At 39.6% G+C, this 26,298-nt stretch overlaps 5 protein-coding genes across 9 annotated transcripts; 1 reads left to right on the forward strand and 4 right to left on the reverse strand.

The window, feature by feature from the left end:
* Positions 1-1,526: 1,526 nt before the first annotated feature.
* LOC108724053 (histone-lysine N-methyltransferase SETMAR-like) lies at positions 1,527-2,003 on the reverse strand. The gene has a single exon (XM_018450198.1). The coding sequence runs from the start codon at positions 1,982-1,984 to the stop codon at positions 1,748-1,750; it is 237 nt and encodes a 78-aa protein (XP_018305700.1). The 5' UTR covers positions 1,985-2,003; the 3' UTR covers positions 1,527-1,747.
* A 1,718-nt stretch (positions 2,004-3,721) lies between these two features.
* LOC108724052 (uncharacterized) lies at positions 3,722-8,010 on the reverse strand. Of its 3 annotated transcripts, none has more exons than XM_018450194.1 (4): positions 6,998-8,010; positions 5,839-6,407; positions 5,285-5,530; positions 3,722-4,401 (listed from the first exon to the last, which is right to left on the reverse strand). In XM_018450194.1, the coding sequence occupies exons 2-4, from the start codon at positions 5,857-5,859 to the stop codon at positions 4,090-4,092; spliced, it is 579 nt and encodes a 192-aa protein (XP_018305696.1). In that variant the 5' UTR covers positions 5,860-6,407; positions 6,998-8,010; the 3' UTR covers positions 3,722-4,089. The 3 variants fall into 3 exon arrangements, with proteins under 3 accessions (XP_018305696.1, XP_018305699.1, XP_018305697.1); XM_018450197.1 differs by having other exon boundaries at positions 5,839-6,458; XM_018450195.1 differs by lacking the exon at positions 6,998-8,010 and having other exon boundaries at positions 5,839-6,617.
* On the forward strand, positions 5,734-22,547 carry LOC108724050 (MORN repeat-containing protein 5). 3 transcript variants are annotated; one of them, XM_018450193.1, is made up of 6 exons: positions 5,734-5,901; positions 20,910-21,114; positions 21,511-21,697; positions 21,774-21,933; positions 22,033-22,211; positions 22,454-22,547. In XM_018450193.1, the coding sequence occupies exons 2-6, from the start codon at positions 20,967-20,969 to the stop codon at positions 22,503-22,505; spliced, it is 726 nt and encodes a 241-aa protein (XP_018305695.1). In that variant the 5' UTR covers positions 5,734-5,901; positions 20,910-20,966; the 3' UTR covers positions 22,506-22,547. The 3 variants fall into 3 exon arrangements, with proteins under 3 accessions (XP_018305695.1, XP_018305694.1, XP_018305693.1); XM_018450192.1 differs by lacking the exon at positions 5,734-5,901 and adding an exon at positions 14,262-14,320; XM_018450191.1 differs by lacking the exon at positions 5,734-5,901 and adding an exon at positions 14,434-14,488.
* On the reverse strand, positions 8,288-16,622 carry LOC108724049 (mucin-6). Its single transcript, XM_018450190.1, has 5 exons — positions 16,026-16,622; positions 15,136-15,276; positions 14,180-14,468; positions 8,953-13,569; positions 8,288-8,878 (listed from the first exon to the last, which is right to left on the reverse strand). The coding sequence occupies exons 2-5, from the start codon at positions 15,258-15,260 to the stop codon at positions 8,516-8,518; spliced, it is 5,394 nt and encodes a 1,797-aa protein (XP_018305692.1). The 5' UTR covers positions 15,261-15,276; positions 16,026-16,622; the 3' UTR covers positions 8,288-8,515.
* A 118-nt stretch (positions 22,548-22,665) lies between the features above and the next one.
* On the reverse strand, positions 22,666-26,196 carry LOC108724020 (NHL repeat-containing protein 2). The gene is made up of 10 exons (XM_018450125.1): positions 26,088-26,196; positions 25,828-26,010; positions 25,314-25,477; positions 25,043-25,202; positions 24,512-24,930; positions 24,208-24,437; positions 23,835-24,060; positions 23,465-23,662; positions 23,264-23,377; positions 22,666-23,161 (listed from the first exon to the last, which is right to left on the reverse strand). The coding sequence occupies exons 2-10, from the start codon at positions 26,000-26,002 to the stop codon at positions 22,766-22,768; spliced, it is 2,082 nt and encodes a 693-aa protein (XP_018305627.1). The 5' UTR covers positions 26,003-26,010; positions 26,088-26,196; the 3' UTR covers positions 22,666-22,765.
* Between the last annotated feature and the right edge of the window lie 102 nt (positions 26,197-26,298).

Consider the following 26,298-nt stretch of genomic DNA (forward strand, 5'->3'; position numbering starts at 1 on the left):
ATTAATATTAAATATTTATCATAAATATTCTGTGCTGTCTAGGTTCTTTCAGACTTGATTTTTTTCTAAAACAAACAATGCGAAAATTATCCCCGTAAAATGTTTATGAATGTTCAGACCTGTTTTGCATACATTTATATACATACATTCGTGCATGAAAAATTTTTTACCGAGTATGACGCATGTATCACTAACTTTAAGGCATCCATACACTAAAAAAAATGCATGTAATTTTACATAGAAACATGTATATGACTGGAAAATTATCTAAATTACATAAATATGCTTGGAAGTTTATTGGAAATTGTAAATTCCCAATCATATTTAGGCAATTTTCCAGTCATGAACATGTAATAGCTGCGTTCAGCAGACTCAACAGTTTTGCAACCGTTTTATGATTGTCTGCTGAGATAGGACCATTCTTCTAGATCTAAAAGTATGATCCAATCAGCGCGAAGGAAACTTCCAACAGTTGCAAAACAAACGTTCTGCTGAACGCAGCCAATTTTTATGTAAAATTACATGCATTTTTTTCAGTGTTACCTTTAAAAGAAATTTTGATACAAAATATAAATGTCTCTTATTATAGTAAAAACATTCTTTAATGAACAAAGGTTATAACGTTTGTTATTGAATATGATTAAAGATTATTGTTTGATATTTAATAAATGTGAAAGTCGACTTTAATGTTATACAAATAAGTTACATAATATGATGAAGTTGAATAACTGTACTAAAATTATATTTATTGTTCACCTTCTGCGTTTAATCTAACTTACTTATAAATTTCGTCGCAGCTCTCCGGAAGAGAAGGCTCTCTTTGCTTAGAAATTGATTGTCAACAGCAACGCTTGCCTACATTACATTTACCGCCAATGATATATGGATCCATATATTCGTTCGGTTTTTGAGGGCTAAAATGAAACAAGTTTTTTTCATATAAAGGATGAATTTTAATCAATGATATATTCTCCGTTTTTGTTGATGACCTCTTGCCATCTTTCCAACAATTTCATTATTCCGCTCTCATAGAAGGTCTGGGGCTTAGAGGCAAAAAACCGGTCGAGGTACGTTTTCACAGCTGTCTGATCAGCGAACGATTTCCTGTTGAGGAAGTTTTGCAGGGACCGGAACAAGTGGTAGTCGGATGGCGCAAGATCTGGTGAATACGGTGGGTGGGGCAAAACATCCCAGCCAAGTTGCACTAATTTTTGCTGAGTGATTATTGCGGTATGAGATCTGGCATTGTCATGGTGGAATATGACACCTTTGCGATTGACCAGTTCTGGACGTTTCTGTCGCAATGCTTGATTCAATTTCGTTAGCTACATGCAGTGGACCTTCGAATCGATCGTTTTTCCCTAAGGAAGCAGCTCGTAAAACAGCACACCACCGATGATCCCACCATATGGATAGCAAAATCTTCTTCGGATGCAGGCCGGCCTTCGAGGTGGCATTCGGCGGCTCGTCAGCTGTTCCCCACGATCTCTTGCGCACTATGTTGTTGTAGGTGATCCACTTTTCGTCGCCAGTCACTATTCGTTTGAGAAACGGATCGCTTTCGTGCCGCTTCAGAAGTGAATTGCAGATGGATATGCGGTTGGCCAGGTTCTCCTCGGTCAGCTTGTGCGGCACCCAAACATCGAGGCGGGACACGTAGCCAAGCTGTTGCAAATGCCTTTGTACGGTTCCATAACCTATTTTAAGTGTCTCCGCAATCTCTCGCACCTTTAGCGTCCGGTCTTACTCAAACCAGTGCCTCGATATCATTCGAATCAACCTCGGTGGGCCGACCGCTGCGGGGTCCATCTTCAAGACTCGTATCTGCAGAACGAAATTTGGCAAACCATTTCTGAGCGGCACGTTCTGTTAAGGCATCGTCCCCGTATACGCCGCATATCTTTCGGTGGGCCTCCGCAGCTCGCTTGCCTTTCTTGAAGTAATAAAGCAAAATGTGCCGAAAATGCACCTTATTCTCCGACATGTTCACAGGCCTGTAGCACAAACAAAACTAATGCTAATGAAACCAAATTTGACAGATGAAAAGAGCGGACTGTCATCTTTCCAAAACATATTTGGATTGCCCGATTAGGCAACCAGAACCAGAGATATTCGGAAAAAATTTGCACTACTAACAAAAACCGAATGAATATATGGATCCACCCAACCTATATGTACAGTCAGAGTCTAAAAGGTTGCAACACTTTTTTTCGGTGGATTTCGGAATGCAGCTTGCTCCCCAAGCAATTGGTTCTTACTTATGGATCTATAAATAAAAATCAATCGCTCGATGAATAAGCTGCATTCCGAAATCCATTGAAAAAAGTGTTACAACCTTTTAGGCTCTGACTGTACATATAAATACATACCCAGACAGCACACAATATTTACAAAATATTTACAAAATATTTACAAAATATTTACAAAATATTTATAAATATTTATAAGATTTATTTTAAATATTTTGTAAATATATTTTTGTGGTCTCTTAGATTGCACAGATCATAAACATTTATTATAAATAATAAGAAATATTTATTGTAAATGTTATAGTAAAATACTGTGAAAATATTTAATGATATATTATAATCCAAGTAAAAAATACTTTTTAGAAATATTTATTTATGTTTATTATATACATTACATAAAATATTTGGTCTATATTTTAATAATATATTTCGAATAAAGCTTTATATATGAAATATATAAAGCTTTATTCGAAATATACATATATGAAATATCTATATAACATATCAAAAAATGAATATTAATAAATATTTATCATAAATATTCTGCTATCTGGGTATGAGAATAATTAAAATAAATACACTCACATTTTATACCATGTAGTTGATAGGTAAATTTTAGAAAAGCATGTTTATCTAAAGTTACGTCTATGTACCACAATCCATCTAATATGGCTGATGCTATGTCATAGAATTTCAATGGAGCATTATTCAAACATTGTGTCAAAACATTGCCAACCCTTTGACATAATTCACGAGTTTCTGCTGCAGTTTTGCGACATAGATTTAATCTGTAAATAGTGACAAATAATTAATGAAACTTATGAAGAATTATAAAATCAATATATATATTCACCAATTTGATCAGCTATATACTTATCACAAATATTCTGTGCTGTCTGGGTACATACATAAAAATTTTCACTTTCACGTTTCCGTCTTAGGGAAAAAGTTACTCAATACCCTGATGTTCTCTCTCAAGTTTTCTCTCTGGCTTTTCTCTTCTTTTTTCATGTCTTCTCTCTGTTATAAGGTATCGGGTAACAGAGAGAACAAATATATAATTAATATTTTATTTATTATTTCAGTGTCATATGCGGAATTAATTGTATATTCTCGCGACAATCCATTATCTGTTTATCATTTCATATCTTTATATAGACTGTACAATTGTACATACAAGATGAGCAACAAATATTGTATTAATAAAGCGCCTACCTTGCACAAAATTAGCCGTACGTTGTTATAAATTCTATATGTATAATATCTATGTCTGGGTTGTTAGAAGTCTTGAAGACGTCTTTTGTAATCTTAAAGACATTTTAAAAATAATTACTTTGAATTAATTGTCTCATAAAGAAGTCTCTCTCTCGCATTATTTAAATATTATGAGCACTGAAAAAGAGTCAATTGCTACTACAACTTGGTTTCAGTCTTTGGCGGTTACTATAAAAATTACAAACGTGTATAACGCTGTAGAAAATTTGTTTATTAAGAATGCGGGAAATACAAATTTAATTCAATTAAAATTTTACGTAAAATGTACGCGAAGAAAATATCACGGATAGAAATCAAATTTTCTAAGCTAAATAGATATATGTTGCGATTCTTTTATCCAAGAGCTACTTTTGTTCGATCGTACAAATTCTAATCGGCCACTTTCCTTCGTTGAAGCTCTTATCGTCGCGCGATAATATTTTTAAGATAACAATCGTTTTTATTGACGAAAAATTTCAATTGTGATCGTATCAAAAATCCATTCGCTCATCTTTTGTACGATTCGGCATTTTTCAATGTGAATCCCATTTCCGTCTTCTGCAAGACTAATTTAATTAATTGTAAATCATCTCCGATGCGGGTACGTTTGAGACACGGACGCGAGGGTGGAAATAGTTGAAACGGAAGTGTCATTTTTTTTCATGGGTACGGACGGTACGTGCCGTTCTCTCGACATTTCCATGTTTTGCTCTTGCGCTGCATTTATAGATGCGATTACGATGGAATACGGTGGAGGATTCTCGAATTTGTCCTCGCTGGATGGGTTGATGGTCGTTGACGTCTGAGCAGACCTCGATGTTCCCTGAACAGTCATCACAGACGCATAAGACGGTGGTAAATCTGGAGAAGAATGCACCGCGTATGCTGACGATCCTGCCTGCAAAATACGAACACGCAGAGACATAAATTTAGCTCCTTTCCTTTGCGACGTTAAGTGCCGCATCTTGTACTTTGATAGCAAAGCCTGCGGAAACAGATTTTGAGCATAAAGGCAACAAATTGTACAGAGTTTGTGTTATCTGAGAATAGGGAATTTTTGCAATAACGTGGATCCAGATACGGTGAACTAAAGTCATGTTATCCTTTTCTTAATTAGTTGTTAAGAAAAAGATAACCTGAACTTAGCGTTCACCGTATCTGGATCCATGTTATTGCAAAAACTCCCTATTGTCAGCAAATTACTGTCAGAAATATGACAAAGTCTGCTGGACATGCAGAAATCGAATAAAGTCTTGCATAACTTGACGGCAGATAAGAGTAGATTGAGAGCATAACTTGATTCGAGCAGATTCTGCTTGGTTTCTGATACCAATCTGCTGACATAGCCTGTCAGCAGGCTTTGTCGACAAATCCATAGCCAAATGCGGACACAGATGGCTATAGTTTTGTAGTCAAAATCTGATCGAGTTTGCTGCCAATTTGGTCCCAAATTGCTAACATTTTGCTATCAGGGAAAATTATACTTTCTCCTTATACGATTTATGATAAATAGATCTGGAGGTTTGTTCTTGAACTTATATCGCGAAAATTTACTCTTAAAATTTTTTAGAGCGGATTTTTACTCTAAAGAAAGTGTGACTTAATTTTCAATCTTTAAGAGTGAGATTTCATTTTTCAAAGTGAGATTCACTCTAAAAAAAGTTTTAGAGAGTACATAACGTATATTACAATATTTTCGTATGTAATATTTTTCAAGAATAAAATCTCTGAAAGATATTTAAAAATTTAAAATCGATCGGTTGAAAATAATAACTTAGTACCTGTCTGCGATTGGCAGTAATATCCGAGATAGTCCGAATCGCCGCTCTTTGTTGCTCGATCAGAATTCTCGCGTGAGTTCTTTTGACAGTATAAACGGTATATCCGCAAACCAGGAAGAAAAGTAGCGTCAATATTACCAAAACAACCCACATGTGTTCCCATTGCAGCAATATCGAGGCTATCATCGCCGTCGTCACCCATGCGACCAAGATAGTAGCCAGCATGCGGCCGGAGCAATCCGCATCCTGAATAAGTCGCATTATAGATATATGTATAGCTTTCGAGTCACGTGGATTCCCCCGTCTAATTGTAAGACGAAACGCGTGCTTGAGGTGTTTAGTTTTATTCCCTCGATAGTAGCGGTTCTGTGCTACTTTTCGTAGCAACGATTAACAATAAGTGGCTTAAACAAAGAGTCCAAGATCTCGATAGCGATCGGCGAACGAACGCTGATAGTCACCGCCGATTAGAAGTGTAAAATTATCGTATCAAATTGTAATGGATGGATAATCGCCGAGCGAATATTAAATTATCAGTAAGGCGGTATACATACCAACAGGATCAGAAAAAACATCTTGGATATGAGACAGTCGGAAAGGGAAATTTCCTCCTCGCAGTAAGTTATTAATCTACACGGCTTATCGCAAGCGTATACTACTTATTTACGGTGATAAATGATCCCGGAGTGGAGAGAGATACACAAAGTGTCGCTTTTCACATCTCATTCATGATCTTCTTGACGTGGATTTATTTTTAGAAAACTTGATTATTAAGGTAATATATTAATAGTCGGTAATACGATCGGATTTTTATGTACCGAACCTGTATCGATTTGTAAAGCATCGTATACCGTTCGAAGCAAGGTGTTCATATTGTTTTACAGCACACTAACGTTGCGTAACGGATCAGCGATATCTGAACGCAAACGAAAGTATTTAGACTCGTATCAACCCATCCGTTTATCCAGACGCTTCTGTTCCGAACGACTCTCGAATTTGTTCCGTTGGAACAAAACACTAGTACATATACGAGTCTCAATGAGAAATCCGATTCAGTTCTTGATGCAACTTCCTGCAGGTTGCATAACGCATGCAAATTGCCGTTTGCGAGCGATAAGAAATACTGGAAAATTATTTTAACGGTTAGGATGTAGAGTAAGTTCTTGCTAGAGTTCTATAACAGAGATTGGCCACAAGTGATTTTATATATATCAAAATCTTCGAGAAAGAAAGGTATGTACTTCTTTCCTGTTTTTAACTTATACTATTTCATTTTCTTAATCCTTAGTACACACGATTGGGTCATTTTTGCACATTTCTTTTCTTCGAAAAATTAGAAGCATCAAGTAATTAGTTATAACATTTTTCTTTAAATAAGCAACCTTACAAATATTTTATAAAGATGTTTAAGTATATGTAAGAATCATTAATAATTTTTGTATTTTTGTCAAAGTGATAAAAATTAACGGAACATGAATAACCTATTATGTGTACTAAGGACCGGAAAATCATCGTAGGTACTAAAGGTTAATTAAAATTATACAGTGAAATAGTACAAGTTAGAGTGAGATAATACATATACAGGGAAAAAGTATAATATACTTTTTTCTGTCAGATTTTGAGACAGGGTCTCTCGTCAATCGTGGCGAATGTTTGTTAGGATCAGACAGTGAGATCGCGAACGAGATATATATTTGTTACTCGATCGCGTACCTTGTATGTCGATCAATATATTAAAAACTCGCGATTATCACTCTCGATGCAATATGACGATCGCCCGGTGCGTTGTATCGAAGAATGCTTGCGATGAAACTGCAATTCCAAGTAGAATTATTGAGGCAGTTTTAGTCGTTGCAGCGTTAAAAACTGAAAAACAATAAGTTTCTACCTTTACGACGACTTAACGATAACTACGCGATAAGCGAATGTAGACCCCCTCAATGCCGTTCAGCGCGGTTATCATCTAACAATGACGTGTACCATTTTAACGCAGATAACGAGATGATATGCATAAATAGTTTAAATTTTTTAAAGTATGAAAAAGTTACACTCTGCAATAAAACACATTAGATAGGTCGTATACGGAATACACGGAGTGTACATATAAATATATACGTATATATAAAATGACGTAATCATGATTACGTTTGTGATATATCAAAGATCGTGTCGATTTAAATTTATAGCAGCAGGTACAATGTAATTTTCGCCATTTGCTATATATTCTACATTGTGATATATTTTACAATCCGAATGTCAGTCGCTATTTCAGAGTAGTCCGTATTGGGAAAGACAGTTCGCATACTATTATTTATGATAGATTGCGCGATATCAACGCAGTTGTCTTATCTTGTATTCACAAGTACGGTAATGCCCAAAAAGCCAGCTTGGAGTTTACCTTTAAGAATGACAGAACGAACGAGAGATGTTGCTTTTATTCAACGCGTCATCCGTTCGACAGTAAGTCTCTTTGTTAAGAAAAAAAATACATCGAAACATTTTTCATATACAATGTGCATGTCCTAACAGATTAATCTACGAAATGTACAAAAAAAATTCAACGCTCAGTTACATATCACAATTGTTAATCATATTTAAAAAAAAGATGCATATATAGTGTCAATCAAGGTCCAAATAAATTATCTCGATAAAAGTTTAACATTCGCTGGCGATCGCGTTAAAAATAATTATATTTTTATACTTGTATATAAAAAAAGAAGTATAATAATAATAATAATAATGATGATGATGATGGTGATGATCATTTGGACCGCGATTAAGATCTTCTCTTTTTGTACCGTTTTTCTCTTCTCCGTTTTTCTTCAGTCTGTTATTTTTATGCGTTTAACCACTCCCTAAATATAAAGTGATAAGATCTATGTCAATGGGCCGGGTCCGTTCGACATATATTATATGCCGAATACGATATCGCGCTAATTTCTTATTTCTAAGTGAAGACGATGAAGATACTAATGGGTAGTAACTCTAAGCAAAATTGTTTACAAATTTTCTAGAACATGCCAAATACACACGTCCTACCTTCATTGTTCAGAAAAAATGGGCCACGAAATCATGTCGCGTTGAGTCGCTCGACTAATAGAGAACGAATCGTTTGAGCAATTATATCGAGAGTCGTTTTCCTCGATTGTACAAAAATTCGTGGATGTAGATGTCGAATAGAAGGAACAGGATCGAATTAATGGCATTCGATAGAAGATGATAGGCTCTTGTTTAGGGCAATAATCGCGGATTAAAACGTCCCATGTGAAGTATTATACCGGAAGGGTTATGTCGAACGAAATATAAGAAGGGCCTATCGAGCTTCAACCTCGGTCTCTCCAACGATCCTGAGAGCTGCCTTTCCTCTCTATAGAATCCGTACAGAACCGTGCGCGATTGGTCTGCGTAAGAATCTATATTGTCCTTTTGCGGCAACGTGCCATATCTCATTGTATCCTCCTCAGCAGTGTTTCCGAAATTATCGTCCTCCGTTCGTCGTTCAACGTTTCTTCTTAATGGACTCGCGGGATACGTTTCCACGTGATGCCGGCCGCTAAGAATATTCTCGTCGCCACAGGTACTGAATAAATTCATCTGCGAAGAAAATTTATGATTATAAGCAGCGTTATCGTGTATATTGGGGGTATCGAGCAGACGGATGTATGTACCTGTAACACGTCGGCTAAGTGAAGACGGTGACCTACGCCGTTGATACCCTTAAAATCGGCGTTGCCCGAGAAGAGCTCATCAAGGCCCATCCTCTTCAAGGCGGCAGTCGCGTTGACAACGGATCTGTGACTGAATTTAGGCACCTGCAGCTCGAGACCGTGTCTCGGTATGAGAACTTTGAGGAGCTTGTTCCAGGCTCCGTCGCGGAACGCGCTTCTGACGAGGCGCTGCTCCAGACGATCCAGGGTATCGCCGGGTGCGGTGTGACCCTGCTGACCCGGCAACACGAAGATCGTCGAAACCAATTTGTCGCTGCCTCCAAGAGCGACCGCCGTAGCGTCGATGCTAGGTTCATAGCCGGCTAAGACACCCGATCGCCAAGTCGTAGCTGGGACCGGTACGAGTTTCCTTTGTCTGACAGCCGGCGAAACGGCAAAGTACAACTCGCCGTCCCTACCAACGGAACTTGTCAGACTACTATTACAATCGGTCTGGAATACGTTGGCGGAGAGTGCCGCCAAAGGTGATCTGAGCGGCACCGTGTTCGTCTTAACGAAGTCCTTGATTCTACCGCCAGTCTGCTTCCTAACCAGCAGATTCGTTCTTCTGCGCACGAGATCGCTAATGGTGGCGAAATTCACTTCGGTCACGAGGCCTTCGTAGAATTGCTGGGCCTGCTCTTTGTAGAAGGGCATGAGTTTTCTGACCTTCATTTTGTCAGCGAACAACTCGCGGACGAAGGCAGCGTTCGCGATACCCTGGCCACGAGCTAAACCTACCGCGTCGGTTATGTTTTGGAAAACCAAATGTGGATTGAACGTGGCCACGTCGTCCAGGCCGAGTACCTCGTTCATCTGATCGGACGTCGGACCGCGAGCACCCAGGAAGATCATCGCCAGTAAGCTGGTCATACCGAACGGCGAGAGTGCCAACGATCTCGCGGTGCTCAGACCCTTATTAGTGGCTACCCAGAAATTGAAGGCCAGCTCGTTGCATAGCTTAGCGAAGTTTACAATATCGGCGCTCGTGTGTCTTATGGTAGCGTCTAAGCCGGTTGCACTCTGAGATGCGTCCAACGGTAGGAAGGACTGCGTCGAGGATTGTGGTTGTTCTTGCTGATGTATCGGCGCTTCGACTCCTGGAGAACGAACGTTGGTGCTGTCATTCGAGTTGGAAGGCGGTAACGACGACGACGGAAACGTCTGGGCGTGATTGATCGGTTTCCTCTGCAGTGGCTTCGGCAGTTTCGGCGGTTTCGGAAGTTTCGATATGGCCGGCGAAACCTGTTGCGATATAAGCATCCACTTGTCCTCCGCGTTTACATCGGCATCAGTCTTCGTGATGTCGGGTTTTTCCGACGGTTTGTAATCAGGCCTCGACGTTTGACGGACCGGGACACTCGACGGTGGCGTCGACGCTTGCAAATGTATCACTTCCGGCTTCGGCAAACTTTCAGAATGTTTCAAAGAGGCAGTCTTATCCGTATTATTCGAATTCTCGTCATTCTGTATTGATGCATTCATCGTTGATGTGGTCTGTGCCACATTTTTGTCAATCTGATTTGACGTATTATTGACAGGGTTATCATACCAAGAAATATTCCCCTTATTTCCATTTGCATCGTTCGTTGCATCTTGCGTTATTTTGATCGAGCTATTGGTATGCTCTTTAATTGATACAGAAGAAGATTCATTATTCTTATTATCTTCTTTATTCTTGATGTTATCTTTGATCTTGTAGCCAGATATACTAGTAACGCGATTTGAATTCTGTAAAAGTGCAGGATCGGTAGAATTTTTGTATGATAGCACGATAGCACCGTCAGATGTAACATTCGAAACGGAGGTGTTCGTTATAACGTTATTGTATGTTTGTGAACTCGACTCGGAGCTCGAATCGTTAATAGAGTGAATCACTACGGTCTCCTTCGTTATTGACGAAGTATTTGCGAAGGAACCGTTCTTTTCGTTTAATGCCTCTATTTTCGGACTGCTTTCCGCGTGTCCTGAGTTTTTGGTTACATTCGCGACTTTTACGGATAACTGATTAGATAGTTCGGGACTTAGGTTTGTCCTCACAATAGGTGCTTCCGTCGTTTTTATTTTCTCCTTGATTTCCGTTTTCTTCTGATTGTTATTTGTATTAAACGTAGTTTTGTTGACGCCTGGCGATCGAATATCAACATCTATCGTTGTCGTCGTTGTCGTCGTCGTCTGTTCAGGAATTACACTAACGATTCTCACGGTTGTTGCATTCTGCTTAATAGCAATCTTTGATTCACTATTGACATTTGTGAATTTATTTGCTGGCGATGATAAAGATGCTTTCGTGGCATCGTCTATTCTCTCATTACTACTTGACAATTTAGTCGGTTCTAGAGTATCATTCGACTTTTTGGTCTGCGTTAAAGTACCGTAAATTAATGTACCGTTTCGAACTGGATCCGTTAATGTCTCTTGCGTTGATTGCGTAACGTTTCTTTCCATTTCGTGTAATTTAGTGACGTTTTCGATTTTTTCTTTCTCGGTGGTCGATAAATTCGATGCATTCGTCGAAAATCCGGCGATAAGGCCACTTGCAATATCGCCAACTATTTCACTAACGAAATTCGATATATTATCGGGTAAATCAATCGGCTTTATTGTGGGAGTGCTGGACGGTAGTGGCGCGATACTTATTACTTTGTCGATAGCAGACACTGGATCGCTCAAATTCAAATTCGCGAGAGTGTCGTCGAAATTTTCATTAGTCGTCGTAGGCTTATTTGAAGATAGATTTGTGTCGATCGACGCGGTTGTTGATTGCGTTTTGGTGGCATCAGACGCTACTGCTTTAGTTAAATTAAAAAATGAAGTAGTCTTTTCTGATATAATTCTTTCGGTGATACTTCCAAGAGTCGCGGGACTTTCAGTCTGACTTGCCGGCAAAGAAGCAGCTGTAGCATGTGTCTTCTCGAGCTGCACGAACGAAGATGCTGTTGATCCCGAAATCCCTACATGAATTTGAGTCGATTTAAGTCCAGCTGGCGTTGTAGGTAAATTATTGCTTGTTATTTTATCACTCGTCGTTCCGACTTTAGTCGAAGCTGTCGATGTCGTCGTTTTAATCCGAGAGTTCTCGGAAATGCTGCTCGTGCTTGATTCTCTGTCCACCGTGTTGACAGGCCGATAAGTGATGGAATAGTCGACGAACTTGGTAATAGTGTCTCGCAACGGAATTTCGGTAGCAAAGGTTTCATAAGTTTGCGTATTAATGATAGGTCTGACATTCTTTTCGTTTACCTCGGACACGTTGCGCCTCTGCTCGTAATTAATATTCATGATCGGTATCTCCGGCGTTTCGTTCGATGGGGACGAGAGGGGTAAGACGGGTGGTTTCACTTCCGAAACTTGATTTATTACACTTGAAAAGGAATCGATTAACTGCGTGGGTAACGGTTCTATCGATGCCGAGGATTGAATCTCGGTCGGCAGAGGATTAAAATAAGTCGATGTAGCCGGGCTTGATGACTCTTTTGTAACCGTTGAGAAGCCTTCGCTAAGATAATGATGCAACGAGACGGTCGGGGCCTTGATTCTCGTAACGGAAGCGAGCGTAGACGGTGAATGCGGCGCGTTAGATGCCTCCTCGGGTTTCGGAGACGCGTGGGAAATTGGCACTAGGGTAGCGAGGGTATTGGTTTGTGGGATTATTATGTCATTGTATGTCCCGTTCGTTTGAGATTCTTTCGTAACGCTAGATGCGAATGAAGAATCGTCAGATACCTTCGTATTGTTCCTGCTCTGTACAAGAATGTAACTCGCGTTCGAGGGAGAGATCTTGTCGGTCGTCAACTCGCTGGACCCACCGTGCGTTACAGTCTGTTTCAAGGAGGAGAAATGCGTTGATACTTCTGGCGTGGTCATCGAGTAAATTGCCGGGGTTTTCATTCCTTGACTGACTTTGTTAGTAGTCGTCTGCTTCGTGATACTTATGGGATACATGTCTAAGCTCGTTAATTGCTGGAATGTCGTTTCTTCGGGCACCTCCGACAGAGTTAATTCGACATATTGTTCCGTTTGACTTTCCTCGGTCTGAGCAGACAGCAGGATAGTCGAACTCGCGGCACTGGTACCAGCTGTAGACGGATCGGTCTGACTTTCCTTAATTCCAGCATTCTCGACCGGAATTACGCTGACTATTTGGAAGACGGGACTTTCGGTAACGGCGGATTGTAATGTGGACAACTTTTGTTCCGTTAGGGTAATAACTGGAACTGGAATCATCGGTTTCTCGGTAACTGCCGTTTGCTGCGAGTGATGGCCTTGATGAGGTTTCCCCTGCACGTTATTAGTAAAACCAGCGTACGCATTCGTCTGAACGTCCAACGTCACAGGTCTTTTTGTCGAATATTTCGATGTCGATTCAGCTTCTACCTTTTCGGTCGTCAGTTTATGTGACACTTGATCGCTGTTCGGGGGAATCGAGTCTGTCTCACCAGATAGAATTGAAGGCAAAATATTGCTCCATTCAACGTTGGCGTGTTCCGGAATCTTCGGTATCAAACCCGTTAAAGTCGGTGGCTTATCGAGTGCGCTCTTTAACACGTTCTGTACCTTTTGTACCACATCCATGACCTAAAATGCGACGTGGAATGTGTTAAATCTGTAAACGAAGGAGTGTGACTATTCCGTTAGTTCCTATCGCTCGTTTATTTGCTTTTATTTGCTTCGTTTCTATATCTAAATATAATCTAATATTTTTATAAATCTGTATAACCGATATTATACTCTCTTTTATTAATATTGAATTGTCAAAAACAATTTGCACGAAAAATATTTATTTAATCCGATCTTAAAATGAAAATATGTAACGTAATTACTAAAATAAATTTGAGGCCTAAATTCATAAAAAAGGGCAAAGATAATACGATGTTTATACTGATTTGTTATACTTCGCCTTAAAGTTAATTAATTATTTAAAAATTATTATTTAATTAGTAAAAGTGAGAAAGTTCCAAGTCCGGATCTATAATAGATTTTTAAGCCTTAAGTCAGAAGAAATGGACGAATCGTAATCAATTATTCTCCTCGCATTTCGACTATAATTGATCAATTTCTTACGGCTTAAAGCATAAAACACCTATTGTAATCCCGACTAATACAATCTATAGTGCAAGAATAAAAAACAGACCTTATGATACTAGACAAGAGACAAAAGACGCGAAACAAGTGACGGTGAACCGACCTTTTTGCCACCCGTTAGGACATCATCGGCTTTTTGAGGCTCCTGTCTGTCCATCGCGATGTGATCCGTCCCACCTGACGCGATAAGACCTTGAATTTCCTGAGCGGTCATCTGCCGCGTAATCATATCGCCCTTGTCGTCGTAAGTATAAAACTGAAACTTGTCGGGCCGCAAAAGTCCGGCCGGAGAAGCGACCAGTTTGTGGCTGGACTGCGTCTCGTTTTTGCCGTTCGGAGAATGATGCGCGCGTCCATCGTGGTTCTGACGGATAATTGTTGAAGTGGCCGTGCTGTAAACATACGAACGAAGGTACACCCAGAATATTATCATAGCCCCTGCCATTTCGATGTATTAAATTTTAATCTAAGGATTTACGTAAATTGAACGCGACACGTAACATGATCGAGATGTAATAAACGTGCGAGACAGACACCGGCGAAGTATCTATTCGTTCATTCTCACGTGGAGATTCTCTCACTTGCTTCTCAGCGAGCTTGTTACTTGAATTTAAGTGATCCCGATAGAGAATTACGACAACGATGGTGTCTATCAACGAGAAATCTACATCGAACTGATAAGAACGAAGGTTCAATGCGAGCACGCAATTTTCCTAATTAACTCGCTCGTTAAGATCAGTAGACCGTCTGACAGCACGGGAACTAAACCGCGGTTTCTAATAAGAGCCGACCGTGTTTTTCATTCATCTTCCCTTCCGCATTCTCCATCTTGTCTTTCCCAGACGAGGCGCGATTTTTATCTGAATCTACTGTTCGTATTATCTCATAACATCCACGTTATAAATGAAATCGTGTTGATTACGTTGATGCATTGTTTCGCTGGTACGTATTGTTCTAAATCTGCATTTACCGCACAGATTTATGTATTTTATGTACGTGCACGCGTGCGACGCACAATTTAAGTAAAAATTGAATTGGAATCTGTGGCGTGATACTGACCTAGGATCAAACGTATCCGCAGACACGTGCGAATGTTCGTTGTGAGCCGGTAAAGCCACACCTAACTGCAGGCTCATCCAAGACACGATTAATGCCGGCAGTAGCCAGCGCAATCGTTGCGACATGATAATTCTTGATTCTCTGAAAACGGGAACATATTCCGAGACTGAGAACTGCAGTTACATACATTCCTGTACAAAGTTGTTGTTTTTTATTTTCTTTAATATTTAATAGCATCTCCTTAATATCGAAGTCTTTAGAATGAAAAGGTGATCGAGAATAATGATTTTCAGTCACACAAATTAAAAGTAACATAATATTAATATTACAATGTCGTACTCAACGATACGAGTGTAATTTAACACATGGCGTTGCATAACAGTTGATTGTTGAGTGCGAAATTATAACGTTGATGATATTACTTTTAGTTGATGTCGACTGGGTAAATCATGGAGAATTTAAAAATCTGTGAATCTAAAGGAAATAAAACGTTTACGCATTGTAAGATCCAGTACACGCGTTAGCCAAATAACGCGATACGATAGCGTGAGAATAAAAAGAAACGTGAGGAAAGGAAAGAGAGATAGGTCACCGAACCTTCCAATTTTTTGCTGGTTGTTGTTATACATATCGGTAACCGGTTTTACATTGCCCAGTTACCTCCAATGCTTCGCATCGATTTCAATGCCTAAATCTGAGGGTTGATCTCACAATTAACACGCTTTGGATCCACGAAGATCTCCATATCTCGATAAGATAATCGCGAGTATTAAATGCGAGGCGTCTAATCCTTCTCTCTTTCTTTTCTTCCCACATACCGTATTCTCGAATAATTCGAAAGACGTGCAAAAGTCGACAGGTTGTCGCACAATTCCTTAAGTTGCACTCACACTTTGCAAGCGAAGGTAGACTCCCTGGAAATGTCATTTAATCCCGTCGAGAGGAGACGCGATCCCCGTCAATGACTCCGGTGCAACAACTCGATGATTAGCTGCTCGACACCACAGACGTGTGACAGTCAGCGAACTCGCGATACTCGCCGATAAAAAGATAAAAAGAAAAAAAAACGTCGGACGTTTGACGAGTATCAGGCGATCCCTCGATGCTCGAATCCCTCTCGCGAGAACGCGCCAGTCGATCCCTTTTCCCCTTTTTCTACTCCTTCGCGTCTGCCTTCTCTGTCTCTCTCCTCTCGTTCCCTTCCTCCCTTCTTCGTTAAGGGATCAAGGACGTTTAGCAGTTGAGACTATTTTGCGGTCGACCTTGCTGTCAGACTCGCCGGTGTAGCGACCTCGGCGATGATTACGGAGCGCGTTCCGCGAAACTCCTCCCTTTTCTTATCCACAGGGCCCTTATTTCTCGCGTACTCCGCTCCCTCTTGTATATTCGCTCCGCTCCGCTTCGCTTCGTGCTCGCGCTTGACACGACTCCGAGCGGTCCTCTTCCTACGCCACGATCGTCTGTTCCGCTTCTTCTGCCGTCTTCTACCCTGGATAAACACGTACTGCAAGGTAGGATCCTTGGCTGGTACGAGCGCAGCGGAACAAGAAGCAGAAGAGATAAGGAGGAGGGGAAGACCGCACTCCTGGAGGGTAAGACAGAGAAAGGACTCGGCCTCTCTCGCCTCTCTCGCCTCTCTCGTGAGAGAGACGTCGCGCGTCGCCGTCGGATGGACGGAGCGAATTACGCGGAAACAGGTGACCGCGCGATGCACGTACGCAAGCATTCTTTTCTATCGAGCGTAAATCGTCTACGATTTCGAGGGTACGATGATTAATTAGAATCGTGTAGAATTTTATATCACGTGATTATATCTTGTTCCCCTCTTCCCGCCCCCCCCCCTCCCGCGTTGACTTTTGTCATTCAATCAACATTGCTGCTACGAATCTCACCCGAAGATCTCATCAGCGCGGCGGGACGAGAGGAGGCCTGCAAATTTTTCTCAAACGACAAACGTATCCGCGCGCGTAAGCCAGACCGACGATTCACGTCGATTAACGGTACATCGACCGAATGAGTCGCGTATGTGACGTATGAAATTGCGAAGGAACCGACGGCGGGTCGTGCGGGGATCAAGGAACGTCGCAAAAACGAGGGATTTTGGAGAAAATCTCTCTCGGAGTCTCGGAGATATTGGATTCGCAATTAACGCTGATTTATCCCGACATCGAGTCGCGTGAAGCGTGCGAGCGCGAGCGCATCTTTCACGATCGAGCCGCGTACAACTCATTCTTTAAGCAACTCATTCATAAGTGAATCAATCGCGGTCCGCGGCGGCCCCGGCCGCTCGGTCGGAATAAATTTCGGACATGTCCCCTCCGACTCTCATCTTTCTCGAGCGAGCGGGGGGAGCTCGTTACGGTGCGACAATCACATACGGAAAGAACGATTTTGCTCAAGTATCTAAAAATTTAGTTATATATATATATATATATATATACAGTGAGTAGAAAAAGTATTCGTACAGAGAAAATATTTTTCAAAAAAAGTTTATTTTTAAAAAGTAAATATTATCCAGCAAGAAATGAGTCATCAAATTCATGTTGAATCGATATCAATACGATGATTTCAACATCAATTTGACATCGGTTCGACGTTTAATTGACGATCACATTTTTTGTTGAGTAATTAACAATTTATTCATAAAGAATAAAATAAACTGTATATTTCTTAAAATTATATATACCAAAAAGATGTGTATTAATTACAGAAAATTTATCATCTGAAAAATAAGCGAAAATTAAAAGTTGTATTGTTTGGATACTCAAAAGGTATTCGTACAGTCGAGAAATTTAGCTTCTAAAATCAAGAATACATGCAAAGCTCGTTTGTTTATGTTAGAACAGAATGTATTCATTGTATAAAATTGCTAATTAATGTTTATTTTCTACAAATAAGATTTTTTTTATAAAAAATTTTCTTATACGATTACTTTTTGCTTTCACTGTATATAGATACAGATTTGAAAATAATTTTTTTGGATTATCAAAATAATTACGTAACACTCAAATTGGTTGCTAAAATATCCAAACTTTTTATAGTATCGCTCATCATGCTTGAGATTCCTACGTAACTATTTCGATGGTCTAACAAAATTATTTTTAGATGCATGTATCTAGCTAAATTTTTACACAGCAAAGATGATTTTGCTGAAATATCTAAAAATTTAGATAGATACAGATCTGAAAATAATTGTATTGGATCTCTCTCTCTCTCGTTAAAATAATTATGTAGGACGCTCAAATTGGTTGCTAGAATGCTCAAACTTTTTGCGGCATGTATATCGTTCATCTTGCTTGAAATATCGTAATTATTTTAATGGTTTAACAAAATTATTTTCAAATCTCTATCCGACTAAATTTTTAGGTAATTCGGCAAAATCGTTCTTTCCGTGTAGAGAAGAAATTATACATGATTGCTGCTCTCAGGTCAGAGTAGAGCGAGGTAACCGCGAAAAACGATAGACTTAAGTTTGACAGCGATCGCGCTGTCGGGGAGACGGACGAGCTCGCGAGAAACCCGTTTTCTCGCTTCTTCGCGCGACTACGTCTGCTTGAAGTTTTCTGTGAACGTTGAACACGCGCGGGTTAATAAACAGCCGTCCCACTTGCACGACTGTCCATCCGTAACCCACTGTTTACCAAGACAACGGTACCGCGCCAGGCCGCGCCGGATTAAGGTTTATCCAACGGTTTACCTATCGACAAATTTAACGTCGAACGGCGGGGGGGGGGGAGGGAGGGAGACCCCCGGGAGGAGCGGCACGGGAAAGGGGAACGCGAGAACGAGCGCCGGATATCTTACTCCGTAAACCCGACCTATTTCCTCGATATCGCCGTTCTCGCGTCGCCCCCGGCACGCGCGATGATTACGATCGAATTCGCAGATGGACGATTCAATATCGGTCTTTCTGAAATTTCATTTCCGTTCGCCAGCAAGAGGTCCGTGATTATTTCCAGCTTTCGTTCGATTCTCGTTGCAATTCCGACACTGGGGAACGTATCTCCCTTCGGCGCGTACGCGAACGCGATAACGATCAGGTAGAAACAGGAGAGAAAGAGAGAGAGAGAGAGAGAGAGAGAGAGAGAGAGAGAGAGAAAGAGAGAAAAAAGAAATGCAAGTTCGCCAGTACACTTACGAGAAATTCTCAGGTGCGTGAGAGATTCTCCAGCGGTATGGCAGAGGTGTCACGCTCGGCTGAGCTAACACGACATTCCAGATTACGTATATAAGCCTGGAATCGTTGCTCCCAAGGGAGCATCGTCCTGAAACGGTTGGCGTAATATCGCCGCCTTCTATGAACACGGCGAATTATAATCGGACGTCATAATAGGAATGTAATCGACGCGTAAAGTGTCGGGGATCTTTCACACTTACGCGCGATCGTACTCAGTTTCATATTCGACCGTACGATGCGAGTTGAAAGGACATCATAGGAAGGTCGATACTTGGTGATCGTATTTCACCTCTCACACGAGTGCTTTAGGACCGATATATATATATATAATTGGTTCTTATATCTAAGATCGTCTTAAATACAGTCTCGAAATGTTATAAGCCAATTAAAACTATCTTAAGACTGTTACACTTAGATAGTCTTAAAATAAGAACGGCCTAGGTCTGCTCCATCTATTGCTTTTTGATGGTCACGATGTTGCGTGGTATCTTCTCGACCGCGTTTCACGAGGTTGCGAATGTCGAGAGGACGAATCTTAAACGGACAGATCGAGGTTCATCGCGCGAAGCGACGTGCATCTCACGCGATACCCCGACCAGCCGGCGGTGTCGAGCGCGTGAAAAACTTGAGAAATATATTCCTCGGTGTATACCGGAATGTACCACTTTTCGACATATAACAGTAGTATATGCGCGGCACGATGTAGAGACACCGAAGTTTCTCTCTCTTTCTCCCTTTCTCTCTCTCTCTCTCTCTCTTTCTCATAGAAAAATACGGCGAGAGACATAACGGTCCTCTTCTCGCCACCTTTGTGTCCGGTCGTGTTACGAATACTATAACGTACACGACCGGCGCCCGCCGCGCCGTCCGCACATAGCCTCCGAAATCTGATTTAGTTACGCGCGCAGGTTATAGAGGAAAGACGAGGAAAAAAAAAGAAAGAACGCGCAACGGGGTGTCGGCAGTCTATCGCTATTCGTGAATTCGACACACGCGTGTCCCCCACATGCCGTCCCGCCGTTTGCACGCAGTTTGCACGCCGTTCGCATGCATGTCCCCGGCGACTACGAGCCGACCGAGATCATCCGGAATACCAGGCAACGAGGCCATCCTGTAAGGATAAACCCGAGTCCCGGTTCGAACGTTCGGTCGTTTGGGGAGGAGAATGGGAGAAGCCGAGACATTCGGGCGCGCTCGGTCTCTCGTAGTCGTTCCCCATTCATCTCGGCCGTGCGAATCCTCTTTACTCGTAGCCAATGATAATAAAGTGGCGCGATGAGCGATAAAAAGAGGAGATCGAGTTCCCCGGCAGCACTTAGGGCGCGAACTCCGATTAACTTAATCGGCGATTAATCTATCCGATGGAATTAATAGCACGGAACGCTTAAAAGAAAATTTTCAACTATGCAGTTGCTTGCCCCTAATTTAATCCTTTTTTCCATATACGTCAAGTAATAAAAAATTAATAATGTTCTATCCACTGTGCTACTTTAACAGAATGACAGGTATTACGTGATAAGTTGATCGCCGATTAAATTAATCGAAACTTGATCGTAATTACCCTAAGAGCTACTCCAACTAAACTTTGATTAACTAGATCGGCGATTAAATGGAATTGGAGTCAATCTTAACAGCTACAGAAGCGTGACGCATCATGTCGAGCATGACGATGGAAAACGATGACAAAAAGGCAGACGAAATAGAAATGTTGCGAGAAATACAATTTGTCACCGAAAGCAGATATGAAGGAACGTGGAATGCGATCGACAAGACAGGCATCGGCAGATATGTCACGCCTTACAGTTAATCAATTTAAGCTTTTTTTCAAAAGCTAACGTTTCTCACAAATACGAAAAGCAATATGGAATTATAGGATCTCTGTATGGAAAGAATGATTTTGCTAAATTTAAGTAACTGTAATAAATTTAGATACATAACAATCTGAAAATAATTTTGTTGGACCACTAAAATAATTAGGAGATTCAAATCTGAGGAGTGTATTACAAAAAATTTTGACATTCTAGTAATCAGTTTGAACGTCCTATACAATGTAATTATTTTAATAATCTAACAGAATCTGTTTTCAGATCTGTATCTAGCTAGATGTTTAGATACTTAAGCAAAACCGTTCTTTCCGTGTAGAATCATAATGTCGCACCGACTAATTAGCGCTGATTAATTCTATTCTTGTTTATCAGAAGTCGTGTTAGAGGGAGAATTCCGGGACGGCATGCTTCATGGTCGTGGAAGTATGTACTGGCCACGTGGGCAAAGAATGGATGCTATTTGGAATCGCGGAAAAATGGTGCAAAGACGCTATACGTTCGCAGACGGTTTATCGTATCGAGAAAACGATTGGGATTATTGCGTATATCCCGATAGGCGGTTAGCATCAGATTCTTAAAATAGCAGCTAAACGAGAATTCATCCCGCGTATTCATGGATAGTAAAAATATTTCAGATTTTATAACTGCATAGTGAATGGATTGAAACCAGCCGGAGAAGTACTGAAAACCAATGACCAGCCCACCAAGATTATTCCTCCCTACTGCTACGACACCGGTGCTGGAATGTTCGATCCAGATAGTAATTGCGTAACATCGTATCGCAATTGCAAAAAAGTAAAGATATCTCTCGACGGTGATAAAGATGTAAACAATACGTGTCTATTTATTCTCGTGAAGGACAAGATGTAGGTTTAAATTTAATAAATTACAAAGATGCTCAAGATTCCAACAGCGATAGAAAGTGCATGGATAAAAAAAAATTGCCGAAAAGGCTGGTCAGAGCCGACTAGCCATCAGGAATGGTTGCATGAATATTGGTATTCGGGAACGGCGGATTTTGCAACGTTACCACGTGTCTCGCAAGATGATGAAGCGGGAATTTGGTGGCAAAGGTACAAATACAAATATTTTAAATAATTTAAAATAATATAATCATAAAACAATGAAAGAACAAGGGCAGTAGGAGTCAAGCGCGGGAGATGTTGCGCAAATAACACGACTATCGTAGCGTGAAACTTCTTTATTTTACTAAAGCGCTTTATTTTACTGAGCGCTTTAGATATAATATTAAATATTTAATGGAATATATATATATATATCATAGTTAATTCTTGTTTTAATTATACTATTTAAGACTGACAAAATTTGCCAGACACTCGTTCGCTGACACGATGAATAAAAATTAATACAATTGTGCTTAATACAACGATCAAAAAGTTATAGAAAAAATATAGATTGGAGCAATTAAAAATTAATACAATAAGTTAAAGTAACATATACAATTACATAGAATATATGTATAACAGTACAACTATTATTAAAATTATCGCCGCAAACATACTTATATTAAATACATATTTCCTAAATGTAATATCTTAAAAATATTCATTACATAACGTATGTATTTATACTTTTCGACATATGTTGAAAGCATAAAACGCATTTCCTAACCAATAACGAGTTCTTTCTCTTCAGTCACAACTGTTGGCGCATCTGTTTTACGTTGTACGTTGAACAATACCGACAGCTTTAGTGGTACACACGTGTCCACTGTGCAAGCCATTATGTTTAATATGACGGGCAATTGATTGCGCGTTTCTTCTTCAGGAAGTTTCACCGATATAGGAGTTGAAAGTCTACCCGTCAATGATTTCGCCGTCCACGTATTTGCAGGTAAAGACACCTGCCATTCTTGCGGTACGTCTGCATTTAATTTCAAATCGTTCGTAAATACGATATTAAATGAAATATTTAGTTCTCCACCGCGTGCATTTACTGTCGTATCAAAAGTGAATACATTGTCAGCATTTCTATTCGAGTCACGTCTGGATATGATAACCATCTGAAAAATAAAATTAAGGAAGTTTATGTTAATCTTTCATGATTCATAAAACAAAGTTATATTTTCAAAGTGATTCTGTTAGACTTCTAGAAATATACTTACGGTTGAAATCTTCTCATTTTTTAAATCAATAATTTTAAGAACATGATTATTGGTATCTGCTACGTAAAGAGTGTTACCGTCTGGACTAACAACAAGGCCACTCGGTTCACTGAACTGAAAAATTATTTTAACAATTTAAATAATTTTTGCAAACATTTTTTATAAATTGCTGCCTTTTCAAAAAATATATATATAACTTACGATAAATGTACGATCGGGTTTTTTGTCGCCAAATAATGTCTTGCAATGCCCCGTCATAGGATCTACGCTTTTAATTTTATGATTGTAAGTATCGGCCACATAAATTTGTTTATCCAAATGATTCCACGTTACACCTAACGGATGTTGAAGTTTAGCCAAACGTCCTTTTCCGTCTACATCTCCAAACGCATGTAAGTTCTACAATGCAAAATGATTCTAAAAATTCTGATAAAATAAACATCACATTGATTTACTGCTGATATTCGAACAAAAGCTGACGCTTGTTTATTGAACAAATTGATTAAAGCTTATTCATATACACAAATGCAAGGTGAGAAAATAAATGGAAACTATTTGTTATTGAACGAACCGCTGGATTTTTATCTCCTCCGCAAACAGCGGATACTTGTCCGCTATCTAAATGCAGCTGTCTGATAGAACTGGTTTCGCTGTCCGCCAAAAACGCAATTTTACATTCCTGAACGATCGCAATGCCAGAGGGTTGTGCTAGTCCCGCGGCATGAGGATAACTGTTGTTGCGATTTTCCTCTTGTCCACTTCCAACGATAGCAGCGCATGTGCCCGCCGTGTATTTTCTAAAATACGGACATTCACGTATATTTTCGTGTTGTATGTGTGAATTATAAAAAATTAAAATTCATTATTAAATTAAATGTTCAAAAATCACATTTAAAAATGTATAACGTGAAGATGTCATAATGATTATATAAATAATCTCTCACTTTTCCTTCCACCAAATGGTATCTTCTAAAAACAGTGCCCAGATCTGATGGGTACCCGCTATGGCGATTAATAAGATTGGCACCGTGGTGCCTTTATGTTCGTGATGATAAATTGCCACATCCCAAGGAGACGATAAAATTTGATCAGTGCCGTTTTTTCCACCATTTTGATCGCGACCTTGTGAACCGGTACCGGCTATGGTGGATACGATTTTGCTTGCCAGGTCTATCTAAAACGTGATTAACATCGAGATTAAATATAGCGAATCAACGTACAATAATAAAAAATGGTACTTTTACTTACTTTTCTAATAGCATGGTTATTATTGTCCGCAACGTAGATTATATTATTTAGCACACAGACTCCTTGAGGTGAATTGAATCTAGCGTTTTTAAAATCGCCATCTTTAAAACCCTGGTTGCATCCACCTATAACATGTTCCACTCTCCCGTGCTCATTTGTAATTACAATCCTATTGTTACCACTATCAGATATGACTAACTTCGTTTCTTGTTCTAACTGAAGAACCGTTAGTTTGCCAGGAAATAGCAAATGATCTTTAGAAAATGATGGTAAAAGATGATGCGCTAGCTTTAGTGGAAGATCATGATTTGATATTTGTTTTGAGGTTTTAAAATAAGCTATTGCTATTTTTGTGTATAATAATATTTCATCTTTGTGATTTTCACCCATAAAAACAGCCAGTGGTTGACCATTAGGTCCTGAAATAAATTTAAACACAGCTGTGACAATAGGAAGTTTTCACAAATAATATAAATGTAAACTATGTAGCTGTTAGGAAAAAAAGCAAAGGAATCGTATATTATTTCATACCTAACATTATCAGGCTAGGCCAACATATTATTCCCATATCACGCCACATTCTTAACGTTACATCATTTACCACAGGATGCATGATATTATATCTCTGTACAGCAGATAAGACATTCTTGGAACTGCGCTCGTTTGTAAATTTTGCGCTATGCACTCCGATCTAAATAAAAGAATTATTAGTCTCAGATAAAATCTTATCCAATGTATGTCTTTAATTTCTAGAAAAGTTCTTTCTTGTAATAAAATATGTTACTAATTAATGTATACTTACTACCACGAGACCATCCTCTACAGAGATTTTCTTTTCGACTTCTTTCAGCTCGGCCAAAACATGCATGCAATTAATGCAGCAATATGTAAAGAAGTCCAAAAGCACAATTTTTCCTTTTAGCTGCCCTATTGACAATCCTTTGGACACGTTAAACCATTCCAAGTCTGTATAATACATATATTCATTAAAAATTATAACGATAATAACTATTAATCATTTCCTGCAGATCCATTTATTTCTAATTAGCTTTTTACAAAGTACCCAAGTAGAACTATAAGTCACGATAATGAATTGTTGCTAATTAAAAAATATCTTCAGTGTAATCATTTTAGAACCATTTGGACATATTAATGACTTAATTGTTCTGCTTAGGTAAATACTGAAAATTAATTTACAATGACCATGACGATTGTTAGCCATTTTTTCTGCAACAGATAACTGTCATTTATTTCTAACTGGCTATTCGCAAAGTGATAAGGAAGAATGCAGGGAACTTTTTTATGAGAGCCAGTACCTTTTGGGAAATCATCAATTGTTCCGCTGTTTTCAAAGCGCTTGATATGCTTTAGGATTAAGATTTCTTTTTCCCTCTGTTCCAAATCATTCAGATGGAAGCGCATTTGAATGCAAACCTGCATCAGCTCCTCCACTACTTCTTGCGTATCCATGTTTTTGTGTATTCCGCACATCGAACGATCTAAAATCGGTATAAAATTCTTATTATTATTAGTATAAAATTCCTCGAGCGATCGAGACCGTTTATTACACACGCACTTGCGTTACTTGCAATACTTGCACACTTGTATTAATTCCACAGATTTCTATAGAAATCTGTGATTAATTCGGAACGTCACTCTCTCTCTCTCTCTCACCCTCCTTGGGTGCGTTCCAAAATTCACTCCGAGTAACTCTAAAGAACCCGGGGTAGTGGGGGAAAGAGTAAGTCAGAGTACGTTACTCGAGTTGACAAATTTGGAACGTGAAA

Source organism: Mycetomoellerius zeteki, unplaced genomic scaffold (genome assembly GCF_001594055.1).
Source record: "Mycetomoellerius zeteki isolate Tzet28-1 unplaced genomic scaffold, Tzet1.0 scaffold267, whole genome shotgun sequence".
Classification (NCBI taxonomy): Eukaryota; Metazoa; Arthropoda; class Insecta; order Hymenoptera; family Formicidae; genus Mycetomoellerius; species Mycetomoellerius zeteki.